The following is a 13,350-nucleotide window of genomic DNA, read 5'->3' as shown; positions in this document are numbered from 1 at the left end:
AGTATATTTAAAAAAAACATACAAAATTGTAAATTTTAAGTACCGGTTGTTAAGTTTTCAACGAAAAGTTAACGTAAAAAGTCGGGTTATTACACTAAGCAAGTCGGACAACATGTTAGTTAAAATAGAAGTTTTTCACAATAGACGGGTAAAATTTGTCAATAAAGCTAGTACACGGGTCTAACTGAAAGCTAGCTAAAAGAACAAGCTTCCGAAATTATGTATTTTTTAATCATGTTTATTGCAGATGTAATTTAAAAGTTAATAAAACCAAATCAACCCGGACACACACACAGAACTAAAAATCCTCTCGATTTATTTCACTCGTGTTTTTATTGAACACATTGCCCAAAATCCTTCACTGTCCGGTCCCTGTTTTCAGAAACCCTCTTTATTGCAAAATACTATACATACAATTATTATTTATATTATATCTGAAACATCCTGTAGAGAGAGAGAGAGACAGAGAATATAGATAGATTTAGAGGGAGAAAGGGGTTTGAATATGCATACACAAACAGATATGATGAAATGAAGAAGAGGATTATAAAGAATGGCAAGAACAGAGTACAGTTTCAATTATTCAAATAATGGGAGATCAGGAGCACCCAAATGGTATTCTTGTAAAAGAACTACTGTTTTCATATGTTCATTCAACATTGCTATTGCTCTCTATGTTTTTCACTATCTTTATACTTCAGTTTACTCTTACCCCTATCAAGTTTCACATAAAGGTACATCCTTTAACCTTTTTTTCAGTCTTAATTGTAAATCCCACTTGTTAATTTTGTTGTTTGATGACACAAAGTTGTAAATTTTATGTCTTTTTTCGTTTCTGCTGATGTTTTGTTTGTTTCTTTGTGATTCAGTTAGGGTTTTCTTGTCTTAATTGCTAAACCCATTTGTTAATTTTGGTGTTTGATGACACCAAATTGTAAAGTAGGCCCTTTTTTGTATTGTTTGGTCATATGTGATTTCAATTATGGGTTATGTGTAAGATAAATTAATGAGGTATTTTTTATTTGTATAAATATACCCCAATCATAGATTCATTGATGCCAGATTTTGATATTGTTACAAGATTTTTGATTTGAGGGTTTTGGGAAAGCCCCAATTGGCCAAATCTCAATTTTGTATTTCTGTTTGTTTGTGAAGAAAAAGACTGGTTTTGGTTGAATTGATGTGTGTTTTTTTTTTTTTTTGTAAAGCTATTAGCTACACGCCCGATCAAATTAGGAAAATGGAAGAGTCGGTGCAAATGCGGATAGACTCTGAACCTATAAAGCTTATTGAAATGGTAAGATTTTTTAGTTGCTAGTGAGTTGTAATTGAGTTAAAGTTCATATTTTTTATTGTGCTTTGCTATTATTAATAGGTTAAAGAAATCAAGAAACAATTTAATGGAGAAGATGTAGTCCAATTACCGCAACCATTGAAGCAGAAGTTAAGGGATGAGCTTGTAGAAGTACTAAGAGCTGCGAACGCAAATGGTAACACAACTTTACAGAATGGTATGTTTTTCTTTAGTACTTTCTTTATTTCCATTTATGGAAGTCACATCATGTGCAACTGTGATTATGTTTTAGATCTTTGCTTGTTTCTTAAGTATTCCGTTAACTACTTTATTAGCATCAATATGGATAAAGAATTAGAGAATAATCACTTTCTTGCAAAAATATGAATTTATGTCACATGAGAATCAATTACCTAACATTGGGGACATTGGATTAATATGCTTATTTATTGTTTCAAACATACACATGCTTAAATCATAAGCATTTATTACCTTTTAAATCTGTATCATGTTTTCCGGGACGTATTTGCTATTAGTATTTATGAAAGAAGTTGTGTTTGACGTATGTGAATAAATGAGATGCTTTTGTATTAAGGATTAAGAGAGTAACTATTTAGTGATACCAAGCCTCTTAACGGTTTCTGTATGGTAAATCTCGTTACATGTTTTCAGCAGAATACATAGCGAGAATCTTGGTATTAAATTGTTTGCTAAGTTTCAAATGTATAACTTAGCTCCATTTTTGTGATTATCTATGTACTTTTAAAGGTAGTTTTATTAAGATTTTAAAAGCATAAACATGTCGCTGCGAAGAAACTTATCAAATATTAGTGATTAGTGAATTGGTGATTCCTTGTGATGGAATATCTGTTTTGAAATAGTTATTAATTTCAAGTCTCTTCGAAGTATTAATTTGAAAGCACTTTTGGTAGGATAATAAACCAAAAACCAGACGAAGTTTTGAAATTATTCCGAACCTCTTAGTCATTTAGAAATTATCAATCGCTGGACTTAATTAGTTGTTTGTCGTACCTTGACATTGAATGCCAATGAAATTACTTCAATATAAGATTTGGTGTAAATATATTATATTTTTTCAAGTATAAAAAAAAGTACAAGTAGCAAAAGAACCATATATAGGAAAACGAAATATTTGAATATAATGATTATGATTCTGATAGAAACAGTTGTTTCCTATAAAGTCATCACAATGACACGAGTATTTCACACTTACGTTGTCCATTTGATACTGTATAAAGACCATAATCTCTATAAATGTTATTAAGACTTTTGTTATGCACAGAAGCTGTTCAACGCTGGAGGAAGCAAAAGGTCAAAGAAGTCAAAAGGTTAATACGTGGAAAGTCCTCAAATTCAACTATCTTACCAGAAGAAGCAGGTCGTCTAATTTTCTCCAGACCAATTACAAATGTTTTTTAAGGAAACATCGTGTTTTTATTACTCCATTATATGGATTTCATAAGTTGTAATCTGTGTGTATTATGTATTTAGGAATACTTGCAAGAGCACTGAAGTCTAAATGGGCTGAGCTCTTGGATGATATTGGTCTGTGGATACCTGTTAACATTATCAACACCGAACATAATGACAAACCTGAGGGTGAAGATGATTTTGGTAAATAAACCTTTATATTTTATTTTATTTTTTTAATGTCAAAATTATTTAGTTATGATGAAATGAAATTTGTTAATCTCCAGATGATACGATTCTAGCTGGTAGGAGGCTACCACCTGAATGTAATGTGGAACTTCATACCGATTTCGGTGGTCAAGCGGTCAAATGGGGACTTACACATCATAAAGAGAGTGCTTATGATTGTTGCCAAGCTTGTTTGGATCATGCTAAAAATGCTAAACCTAATGAATTAAAATGTAATATATGGGTTTATTGTCCAGTTGAGGAAGGATGCCATTCCCCTGATATATATGAACATAAACTTCAAGAATGTTGGCTAAAATATGTAAGTTCCTTATTCAGTTTTTTTTGCATATCTTTTATTTAATATGAAACAATATATAGTAATTTATGATCCATGATTTGTTATATGTGATATGCAGGATGAAAAGCCTAAAGTAAACTATAAAGACATGTATTCAGAAAATTACAGAAATCGTCATCCAAATGCACCAATGTTTGTTCCTTGGGTCTCGGGCGTTATAACTTCTTGAAGACCTGTATCTGTATCTGTATACATGTGATTTTGGGTGCTAGAGCACTTTTGTTACTTGCATATTCTTGAAATTTGTTCGTGTTGATGAACGGTTTGGGAGAATTGGAAACCAACAGTGAAAGCTTATACACAACGGTTAGTTCGCAAATGCAAACTAGGTGTTGTTCATTTAGTGTAGTTTATGTAGTTATTATTAAACGATTTGTAAAATTTTAATCAATTCCGATCAAGCCTGTCTGATGGAGTGATGGACCACTTAAGTAATACCGTTTTCGAGTTTTGATATGCTTAGACATTGTATTTATGTTCCAAATCTAAGTCGTTTGGTTTCATTTTTTGGATTTAGAATTTGAAATCTGTTCAACTTGGTTATGTTAATCAGGTTAGAATACATTAGGCATGTTAAGGATCCACCACTGACTAAAGTATAAGGGTCACTGTGTTATTCCTACTCACAAGTCACAACTTACACGACAATAAATGGATTAGGGTTGAAATTCTGAGTCGAAATCCAAAAATCTGTTTAATTTTCGAGTTGGATTTGGTTTAACAGGTGGGGTTTGGGCTGGTGGGTCGACTTTACCACCTAAATTTATTTTAAAATAGTTCATAGTTATGCTTCTCTTACTTATTATGGGACTAATTTCACTAGAACTATATCATAAAATGCATTTTCTAAACTTATTAATTTTCAATTATATCTATCCATTTAGGAAAAGCATTCTATATATAACTTAATTCTATATTTATAACTTTAGGTTACTCAGAATAAATACTTGTATCAAGTTTAAATAAGAAAAAGTCGGTATTAAAAATAAATAATTATACTTTATAATTAATTTAACTGATTTTATAAACTTAAATATAGTGAGTTTAAATGTAGCCTTAAATGCTACGTTTACCATTCGGGAGGTGATACTTGATCAATCCCTAATTAATGATGTTGCTTAATTACGGATTGAGTGCAATAAGATTATAATGGAGGATGGAATGTTTGATGATTATTTTGGGCCCCGATGATCGTCATTCACTTTAACTATCAAGTGATCAACCACCCCGACCCGGTCTTGATTGTCAATTAGCATGATTCACCTTAGCGCGATGCAAAAATCCCTTGAGCAAGTTCACAAGTGGAAATTACAAAGGCTCCGGCAAATGGCAGAGAATCAACAACCCATAAATGAGAGGCCAAGCTCCCTATTTATAGTATTCGAGATATCCGCGGTTCTGCGAATTACCCAACCATCCGCGGAAACTCAGCGGATTAAACCGCAGTCCCTTATTAACGCGGAAACATAACTGGTGCACTTTACTTTCAGCGAATATTGCATATCTTAGCTTTAGAGTCCGCGCAATTCTGCTTTTAGCCTTTAGCAAATAAAACACACATATACAATGCCATGTATATGATCAAGTCCCCCACAGTTTATTATGATATATTTTCTCGAAGCAAATGTATCATGATAAACTCTAAAAATAAAGAAGTGCTCCCTTAAAATTTATTCGCGAGTATTATTTTATAATTTTTACCACCAATTTATTACCGTTGTTTTTATTAGGCTAAACGCGTAAACATAACGGTAATTTTCGCAATTCCATCAAATCAATACGTTGTAACGGCTAGAAAATTACCGTTTACACGTTGCAGTAATTTTAGCCATGTAAATGTAATCATTGCCTTTCCAACTTACTCGCCCTAATTCCAATTATAAATAGCTGGATAACCCGCATAAAAACTTTACGCTTTCTTTCTCAATTACGCGTTCAATCATATTCATCTGACCACACTCGTTTCTTGCAATTAATCAATTCAACCTCTAATTTCTTTAATTCAACATCCGTTTTATTTTTCTTTCCACAAATGGCATCTTCTTCATCTATGCATACTCCTGGAGGTTACGTTTCCTATATGACGGAAGCGAAACTCCAAACCTTACAGGAGTGGTATCCCCCACTTGCACAGTTTGTCCCTACCGCACCTGCAGCAGAACAACGAGCTGACACCTCCCCTAAGGGGATGATTTCCGTTTATGAGGCTGCCATTTCACAGGGCAACCTACGATTCCCGCTTACTCAATTCTTCCGCAATGTTTGTGAGTATTATAAGATTTCCATGGCGTAGCTTCATCCAAACGCAATTAATAAAATTGTTTTGTTTGAGATGTTTTGCAATGCCACCAACGTACAACCGCTGCTAAACGTGTTTCGCACGTGCAATAGCCTGGTGCTGTACGATGTGGGATGGTTTTCATTCCGCAGCAAATTTGGCACAATGACATCGCCAAAAGACTCAATCGGCAACTGGCGCAGTTCTTTCTTTTATATTAACGACACCGCCTATGTGGATAGTGATATACCAAGAAGATGGTGTACAAAACTTGATCCCACTCTCAATGAGAAGCCTATACTTGATGTTCTTGAGAATGACATTCTCAAGACACTCAAAAATGCGGGCCTAATTTTGCGAGCATATTCAAATATACCACTGTACATTGGCAGGGTCTCCATTCAATGGCCATGGAGCGACTATGACGCTCTTTTGGTCGACCAAACAAATAATGGTATTTCGCTTATACTCTTCTCAACGTATTAATATAATACACTTATGCTTATTCTTCGCAAACCTTATACAATTTATTGTCGCAGTGATTTCGCTTGACCTAATCATGAGGTCGACAGACATTAGTAGGATCAGTCCTGCTCGTCGCCTAAAAAATGGCGACGGCGAGATTATTCCTATTGATGAGCCAATCATCAATACATGCTTTATTTCTGGTGGAGAAGACCGCGGTAAGCGGAAAGTTACAGAAACTGCCACCACTCCACGCAAAAGACGACTGCGGTCCCTTTCTGATCGAGAAGCGAGTAAGTGATTATGTATTCGCAGTATATATTTATTACGCATGTATTATTGTCGTATAAGCTTACTATATTTGCTTATCTGTTTGTAGTTGTCCTTTCAGATTCATCCGCTGAAGCAACACCGCTCTACAATATCACTGGGAACATCCCCGCAGATATTCTGGAAGAGCCCGGGCATGAAAATTTATCTCTTCCTTCTGACGCAGAAGCATCTAATCGAGAGGAGGAAGGAGAAGATGATGCGGAAGAAACCGCAGCAGCAGAACAAGCCAATCAACTATACCGCAAGCTTTACAAATTTATTCCTAAGGATACAAAAGAGCAATATCGCAATCTATCATATCCCGAAGCTGCAAGACAGCGACTGCATAATTGCTACAATGCAATTTGTCTAACTGTAGACAGCATGGAGCGTTTCACCGAGATGTCAGATGAATATGATAATGTAGTGAAGATTGCCAACGCTCACGAAAGAAAAGCGCAAAGGGCTGAGGCGCAGCTTAAAAAGGCTATGGAGGAGAACGCTAGACTCAAAAAGAGAGCGGAAAGTGCAGAAAAAGAATTCACACAGCTGGTCAAATATCTACCAGAATTCGCGGATAAAGTGATGGATTCCAATCTAGTCACTGAAAAATTTCAGGCGTATGCCCAAGCATTAAAACTTGCCACTCGCTGTGAATGGTATGATCTGTTGTGCCAGCTTGGCGATCTTTCTCAACCCCTCCCTTCAGACATGGCGAATGAAATTTGTGCCACCGACGATGCTCAAGAAGCGCTTTCAAGAGCGAAGAAGGAAGTTGAAAAGGTCCGCATACCTGCCCTGGAGGAATTCAGCCAGCGCGAGGGCGTTACATTCGCAGACATTAAAGCGTTGGAGCTTTAGATTTGTCTTAGCTAGTGTTCATATGTATATTTCGCAATCTGAATTGCGTTTTTTTGTAATGATCCGCGCTGTTTACGCGCTTAATATTACTATCATATTTACATTTCGCAGTTGCAACGTTTTTATTTATATAGCGCTTTACTTTATTATATATTCATAATTCAGACTTGCCCTTTGCAATTTCCGCATTCGCTATTGTGCACATAACAAACGCGTACTTTATGCGAAATAGCCTTTTAATCATTATGAATCTTCTAAGTCCGGCAAATCGATCCTTAGGCAAATTTAGCATTGCGAAGCATCTAAGTATTGGCAAGATCAAACACTTAGGAAATTTTATCCTTTCGCAACATTTCCAAGTCAACATAAGTGGGCAATTTCATCACTTAGTTTTTAGCATATTATTTCGCAGTGCATATTTGCATTATTACACCTTTTAAACAGGCCACGCTTAACGAAAAGCATGCCATTTTACTTAAAGCATCCGCAGAACAAACATTAACTTAGTGTTATAAAAAATAAATAATTGCTTTCTGCGAAATAATCACTACGCGTGGCCACACATAGTGTTTTCGCTTTGTAAAGAAACAACTACCAACACTGAAATTAATTTTGCTTTATGCATTACTTTTTTGCATTACAAAGTTCTAAAAATAAACGCAACATATCACGTACTAATGCAATTTGCCTTAGCATCTCATTACAACTTTTTTCTCAAAATTTTCGCATTATTCAGGGTGAACTGAATGTCCTTCAATACCTATATTTGCATTTGGAGTAATCATAGCGCAGAATGGCTCTACTTCCACAGAAGTTAGTGTGCTAATTCCCTTATTAGCAGAAAATTTAAGCATGCCATGTATATTAGAAGGGATAGCGCCAAACATGCGCAAAGCAGTGCGTCCAAGTATCATATTGAACCGCGACTGAATTCGCATTATGTACAAATTCAACAAAGCTTGGCGTCTCAACGACTCATCGCAATCATCAACTAATCCATTTGTAATTCCAACTGGCCAACAGGCCAAGTTGACTCCCCTAAGAATCCGGCAAGTGAAACCGTAGTAGGTTTCATCAAAGCCCTAATGTTTACGGGCAGTTTGCTAAAACATTATTCGTACATGACATCTACACTGCTACCAGTGTCCACTTGTACCTTCATTACCATAATACCAGTGTTTGCAATGCGGCATGAAACCACTACTGGTTTGTCCATATCTGCGGTCAAACTTGCAGGATGAAAAGTAATGGAAGGACATTTCCAACTTACAAGCTGCTCGGATATTTGAAGTACCGACATTTCACCCTGCACTTCTACCACATTAATGACCTGAATTCCTCGCTGATTTTCTTTCTTACTCACCATCTTTACACCCAGATTTTTCACTGTGGGAGCCTTTCGCTCAACCATGTTTGGCGCATTTGAGGTATTGGCTTCTGCAGGCATTATAATTGCATTCGCAGTACTCGCAGTGTTCTGCGCAATTAAATGATCCAGCTTGCCTTATTCATATGCTTCCACGATGAATTCCGCCAAATCCCTACAGCGATTAGTATCATGACCATAATCATCATGGAAAACACAAAACTTTGATCGGTCGCGCCTGCTATTCTCTCCCAAAGGCTGCGGATCAGGGAAAGACTTAGCGACTCTCTCTTGTAACAAAAATTCCTTAGGTGTTTTTGTTAGCATCTGAATGATATTGAAAGATTCATTGTTCCACTTTCGCGTAGAATAGCGATCACGACGACCATATCCATGGTTATCATTTTGCCCTTGAAAACTGTCATTTCGCGGGTATCCACCGCCGCTATTTCTCAGCGGAAAACTTGGTCCGCGATAATTGTCACTGTTACCATCGCGAAAAGAGTCATTGTCATCTCGCCAACTGTAACACCCCGTCAAATCCCTTTAACGGAATGTTAACTCTGATCCCAGTGCTTGGCTTGACTTCTACATAACAGCAATATTCTACAGCGGAAGCAATTAATACCTGAGAATAAAACACGCAAAACGGGTTAACAATAATGTTGAGTGAATCTACAGGTTTTAGGTAAACAATACAGTATGTTTAAGAAATAACATTTCGAAAACGTTTACTAGTGAAAGACCACCAGAGTTTAATGTTAAAGTTGTTAGACAACATTGTTTCTCGTTTCAAAAGTTTGTTGACACTACCATGTCAAATTTCAATCATTTGTAGACAACACCCTGTCAGGTTTTATCTCGTTTGCTCGTAAACCACAGTTTAAATATCGTTGTATAGTATCTAAAAAAAACAGTTATCAGAAAAATAGTTTAATTTCCTTGACCACGAGATTCTATCGCTGCATACACTGAGCACCTGAATACTAGCATTAACCCGAGTATAGAAACCACTATACCCGCCTTTACCTCCTAAAATGTTATACACTTGCTCAAATGTATTTAATGTTCAAAATAAATGCACCACTGCTTTTACAGTGGGTGAGGTTGTCAACCTAACGGATCCGTCCATCTAAATTGTGCTTACACCGATGGTTTTAAAAGTATTCAAGCTAGAGGCTTTTTGAACAAACTCAATATGCATATGTGTAGTACTCATGTCAATATAAAAGTAATTGAATATGTAAATATAACAGCGTGTATTCTAATCCCTGAAAACATGTAAAAAAGCGGGACTGTAGACTCACCTTTGAATAAGCTCGGAATGAAAGACAAATGACTTGTACGGTTTAGACCCGAGTAATGTAACCTAAGTATACGTATGTAGGTTTGTCAATATATGTATCTTATATAAGTGTGGTTTCATAGTGTACGTTGTCTTATTGCTCGACTCGACGCGTTTCAAAGTAAAAGTCAACTATATCATGCAAGTCAAACAAAGTCAACCGAAGTCAAACTGTGACGATCGCTCCAAATCCATATGGACGAACACGTCATTCATTGATTTCATTGCGAGGTATTTGACCTCTATATGATACGTTTTGTAAACATTGCATTCTTTTGAAAAGGCACACCATAAATGTATATTTAAATCAAAGGTTTTCGACATCTGATGATTTCTACATATAGACAATCACCGTATATAATAGTTTACAATAGTACTTTCGTTGACAATGCAGTCAAAATAAGGTACATGGTGATGAATTGGTGAATGCAACGTTTTCTTGAAAAATATGCCATGTAAGACTCCATGCACATAGCTTGTATATCATAATAGCAAACAGCGGAAGACTTCTAGGGAACCTGAGAATAAACATGCTAACAAGTGTCAACACAAAGGTTGGTGAGTTCATAGTTTGTATGTTTCGCATAATCTGTATATAAAGATGGATCACAAGATTTCAGTTGTTTCATCCATAAACGTTTATCAAAATATTCTACGAAATTGAGCACCCTGGTAACTAAACTTAACGTATATATAATTTGTACCCTTTGTATAATCATCTTAATAATACACGCAAACCAACGTGTACGCTTCTCAAATAGCATACGTCCGTTAAAAGGCTAGTGCTCTAGCTCGGACAGGGATATCAAGCCCTATGGATCCATATACTACTACTCGCGTCCACCAGTTCTTATAACTGGCAGTTACTAGTTACCAAAGCTAAGGGATTTTCGGTTCAAACTCAGTGTAGAATTTAGTATGTACTTGTATCCATTGCGTTTAAAATAAAGTGCATGTATTCTCAGCCCAAAAATATAGATTGCAAAAGCAATTAAAAAGGAAGCAAATGAAACTCACCTTAGCAGCACATAAAGTTGTTCATCGTAATGTGACCGAAACCCGGAATATCAAAAAATCGTAGATCTCAACCTAGAGAACATATGTTGGTCAGTAAATGTCTATCAAGCTAGGTCTGGTCATAGTGTATCACAACCCTAATGCTCGAGATCAACATACAAAAGTTTATCAAAAGTCATTTCAAAAAGTCATTCTGACTTTAGTTCAACAAAACGAGACGTGCCTTATATAAGGATTCATTTACTCGGTTGGTAATATTTAAAAATCCATTTTATCAATCTCGTAAACAAGTTGTTTAAATCTTAAGTGTAGATTCAAAAGCAATTTCAATTAACGTCAATCATAATTCAATTGCTTATATCTTTTAATCCGTTCATCGAATTTATTCGATATCTAAATGAAAAGTTATTGATTTTTCGCCAGCTTTCCGAAAACATGTATATCATATACCTTTTACCAGTAATATATGTATTTAATTCGTGATTCATTATAAACTGTTTAACGACGAAATTTAGTATACAAGCATGTATAAGTATATATTCGAGCACTAGACATGGATACACTATTACTATATAATAGATAAGATATAAATGCTTACGTATCAATATTGTGATTCAATATTGTAGGAAAGTACGTAGACGTAACGGAGATGATAAATACTAGATTTGATTCAAAAATATACCGCCGAACATTACCCATAACCTCCTTGGCAATAACCCATAATTTCCTTAGCTTTAACCCGTTTGAGAACTCGTTTTGAAAGTTACACGCTCATGACCTCGTCGTAATATTTTATGTATAATAATAATAATAACACTAATATTACAAATAATAATATTAGGATTAATAATAATAATAATAATAATAATAATAATAATAATAATAATAATAATAATAATAATAATAATAATAATAATAATTTAAATAATACGGAGTAAAAAGAATGAGGAAAGAAACAGAATAGATCGAGCTATTTATACATGTTTGCTGAATCTGATGCCCATGCGATCGCATGGGCTTTCAGTGCAAATGCCATGCGATCGCATGGGCCGTCTGGACAGCTCACTTTCGTTTGTTTTCTTGCTTGTCGACATATTATTTAATTATATATATAATATATTTAATTTATATAATTAATTATATATTATATTAAATTCACATGCATAGTTGATTTGTAATTTTTGTTCCGATAAGTCGTACGTTGTCACTCGACTTATGTCTCGGTTCCAGTTTTTCGAACGCCCTTTCGTACGCTGAGAAAACTAGTACTTTTCGTTTCGTGACTCGTACCTTTGTCAAAATATAAACTTAATCATTGATAACTATGTCACTCTAAGTGTAGCTTTAATCAATTAAGTGTTTTGACTATTTGCTTCTATAAATCATCGTCTCGTAGTATATACATATATATATATATATATATATTTATTTATTTTGAAATAGTATTTTACTGTAGCACAGTCACTGTAGCAATTTACTGTAGCAAATAGTGATTTTCGAAGACAATGTAGCATTTTGGGTACTGTAGCAATTTGAAAATACTGTAGCAAATTAGTGTTTTACTGGTTCATCTTAAACGCTTTAGTTAACTTATCTAAATATCAATCGAATCAATAAATGAATGTTACTATCGTTTACTAAATAACTTGAAATTATATATATATGTATATATCTTTTTAATATACATAAATCAGTTTTTAAATACACATTGGAAGTTATTTATAATTAATTTTAATAATAAATATTTCAACTTATCATATATATTCAAATAGATATTTAAACCAATAAGTTTAATGTACGGTATCAAACAATTAATACATCGTTACATTTTCAAGTTATAGTATATATGTATCTATTTACATATAATTGTTCGCGAATCGTCGAAAATAACCGAAGGGTATTTAAATATATAAAAGTAGTTCAAAAATTTTGAGATTCAGTTTTACAGACTTTGCTTTTCGTGTCGGAAATGTTAATCATACAAAGATTAAGTTTAAATTTGGTCAAAAAATTTCGGGTTGTCACAGTACCTACCCGTTAAAGAAATTTCGTCCCGAAATTTGAGTGTGGTCGTCATGGCTGACAATAAAAATGTTTTCATGACGAATATGAGTTGGTAAATAGAATTTTATCACCATTGAATAATACGGATAAAACAATCCGATTACTCGAATCGTATGTGAGAAGTTATCGTAATAGAGTGAAATGGAGAATAGAAATTCGTCTTATCTCTTGATGTAGTGACGATTGATTTTCTGAATTTAAGGAATAGAAAATCTTCATAATTTAAATAAGATTTGATTTTTCAGAATTTGCGGAAATTAAGATTTTTTTTTAAATGCGTAATCTGCCTCTATTGCTGCGTCCGATATTTTGCTATAAATTGACCTCT

General features: G+C 34.5%; 1 protein-coding gene across 1 annotated transcript; it reads left to right on the top strand.

Annotated features, from left to right (window-relative positions):
• The first annotated feature begins 307 nt into the window (after window positions 1-307).
• LOC139858394 (uncharacterized) lies at window positions 308-3,824 on the top strand. Its single transcript, XM_071847247.1, has 7 exons — window positions 308-734; window positions 1,209-1,297; window positions 1,376-1,511; window positions 2,598-2,693; window positions 2,807-2,929; window positions 3,013-3,275; window positions 3,373-3,824. The coding sequence occupies exons 1-7, from the start codon at window positions 554-556 to the stop codon at window positions 3,481-3,483; spliced, it is 999 nt and encodes a 332-aa protein (XP_071703348.1). The 5' UTR covers window positions 308-553; the 3' UTR covers window positions 3,484-3,824.
• The last annotated feature ends 9,526 nt before the right edge of the window (window positions 3,825-13,350 follow it).

Source organism: Rutidosis leptorrhynchoides, chromosome 7, assembly GCF_046630445.1.
Source record: "Rutidosis leptorrhynchoides isolate AG116_Rl617_1_P2 chromosome 7, CSIRO_AGI_Rlap_v1, whole genome shotgun sequence".
In the NCBI taxonomy this organism is placed as follows: Eukaryota; Viridiplantae; Streptophyta; class Magnoliopsida; order Asterales; family Asteraceae; genus Rutidosis; species Rutidosis leptorrhynchoides.
This window is presented reverse-complemented; position numbering and strand designations above follow the sequence as displayed.

What these genes read in the sequence shown, in the direction of transcription:
- LOC139858394 (XM_071847247.1), top strand. Translation starts at nt 554, where the DNA reads ATGGCAAGAACAGAGTACAGTTTCAATTATTCAAATAATGGGAGATCA. An exon ending in CTATAAAGCTTATTGAAATG is followed by an intron (nt 1,298 to 1,375) that starts GTAAGATTTTTT and finishes TATTATTAATAG; the next exon opens with GTTAAAGAAATCAAGAAACA. An exon ending in TGAGGGTGAAGATGATTTTG is followed by an intron (nt 2,930 to 3,012) that starts GTAAATAAACCT and finishes GTTAATCTCCAG; the next exon opens with ATGATACGATTCTAGCTGGT.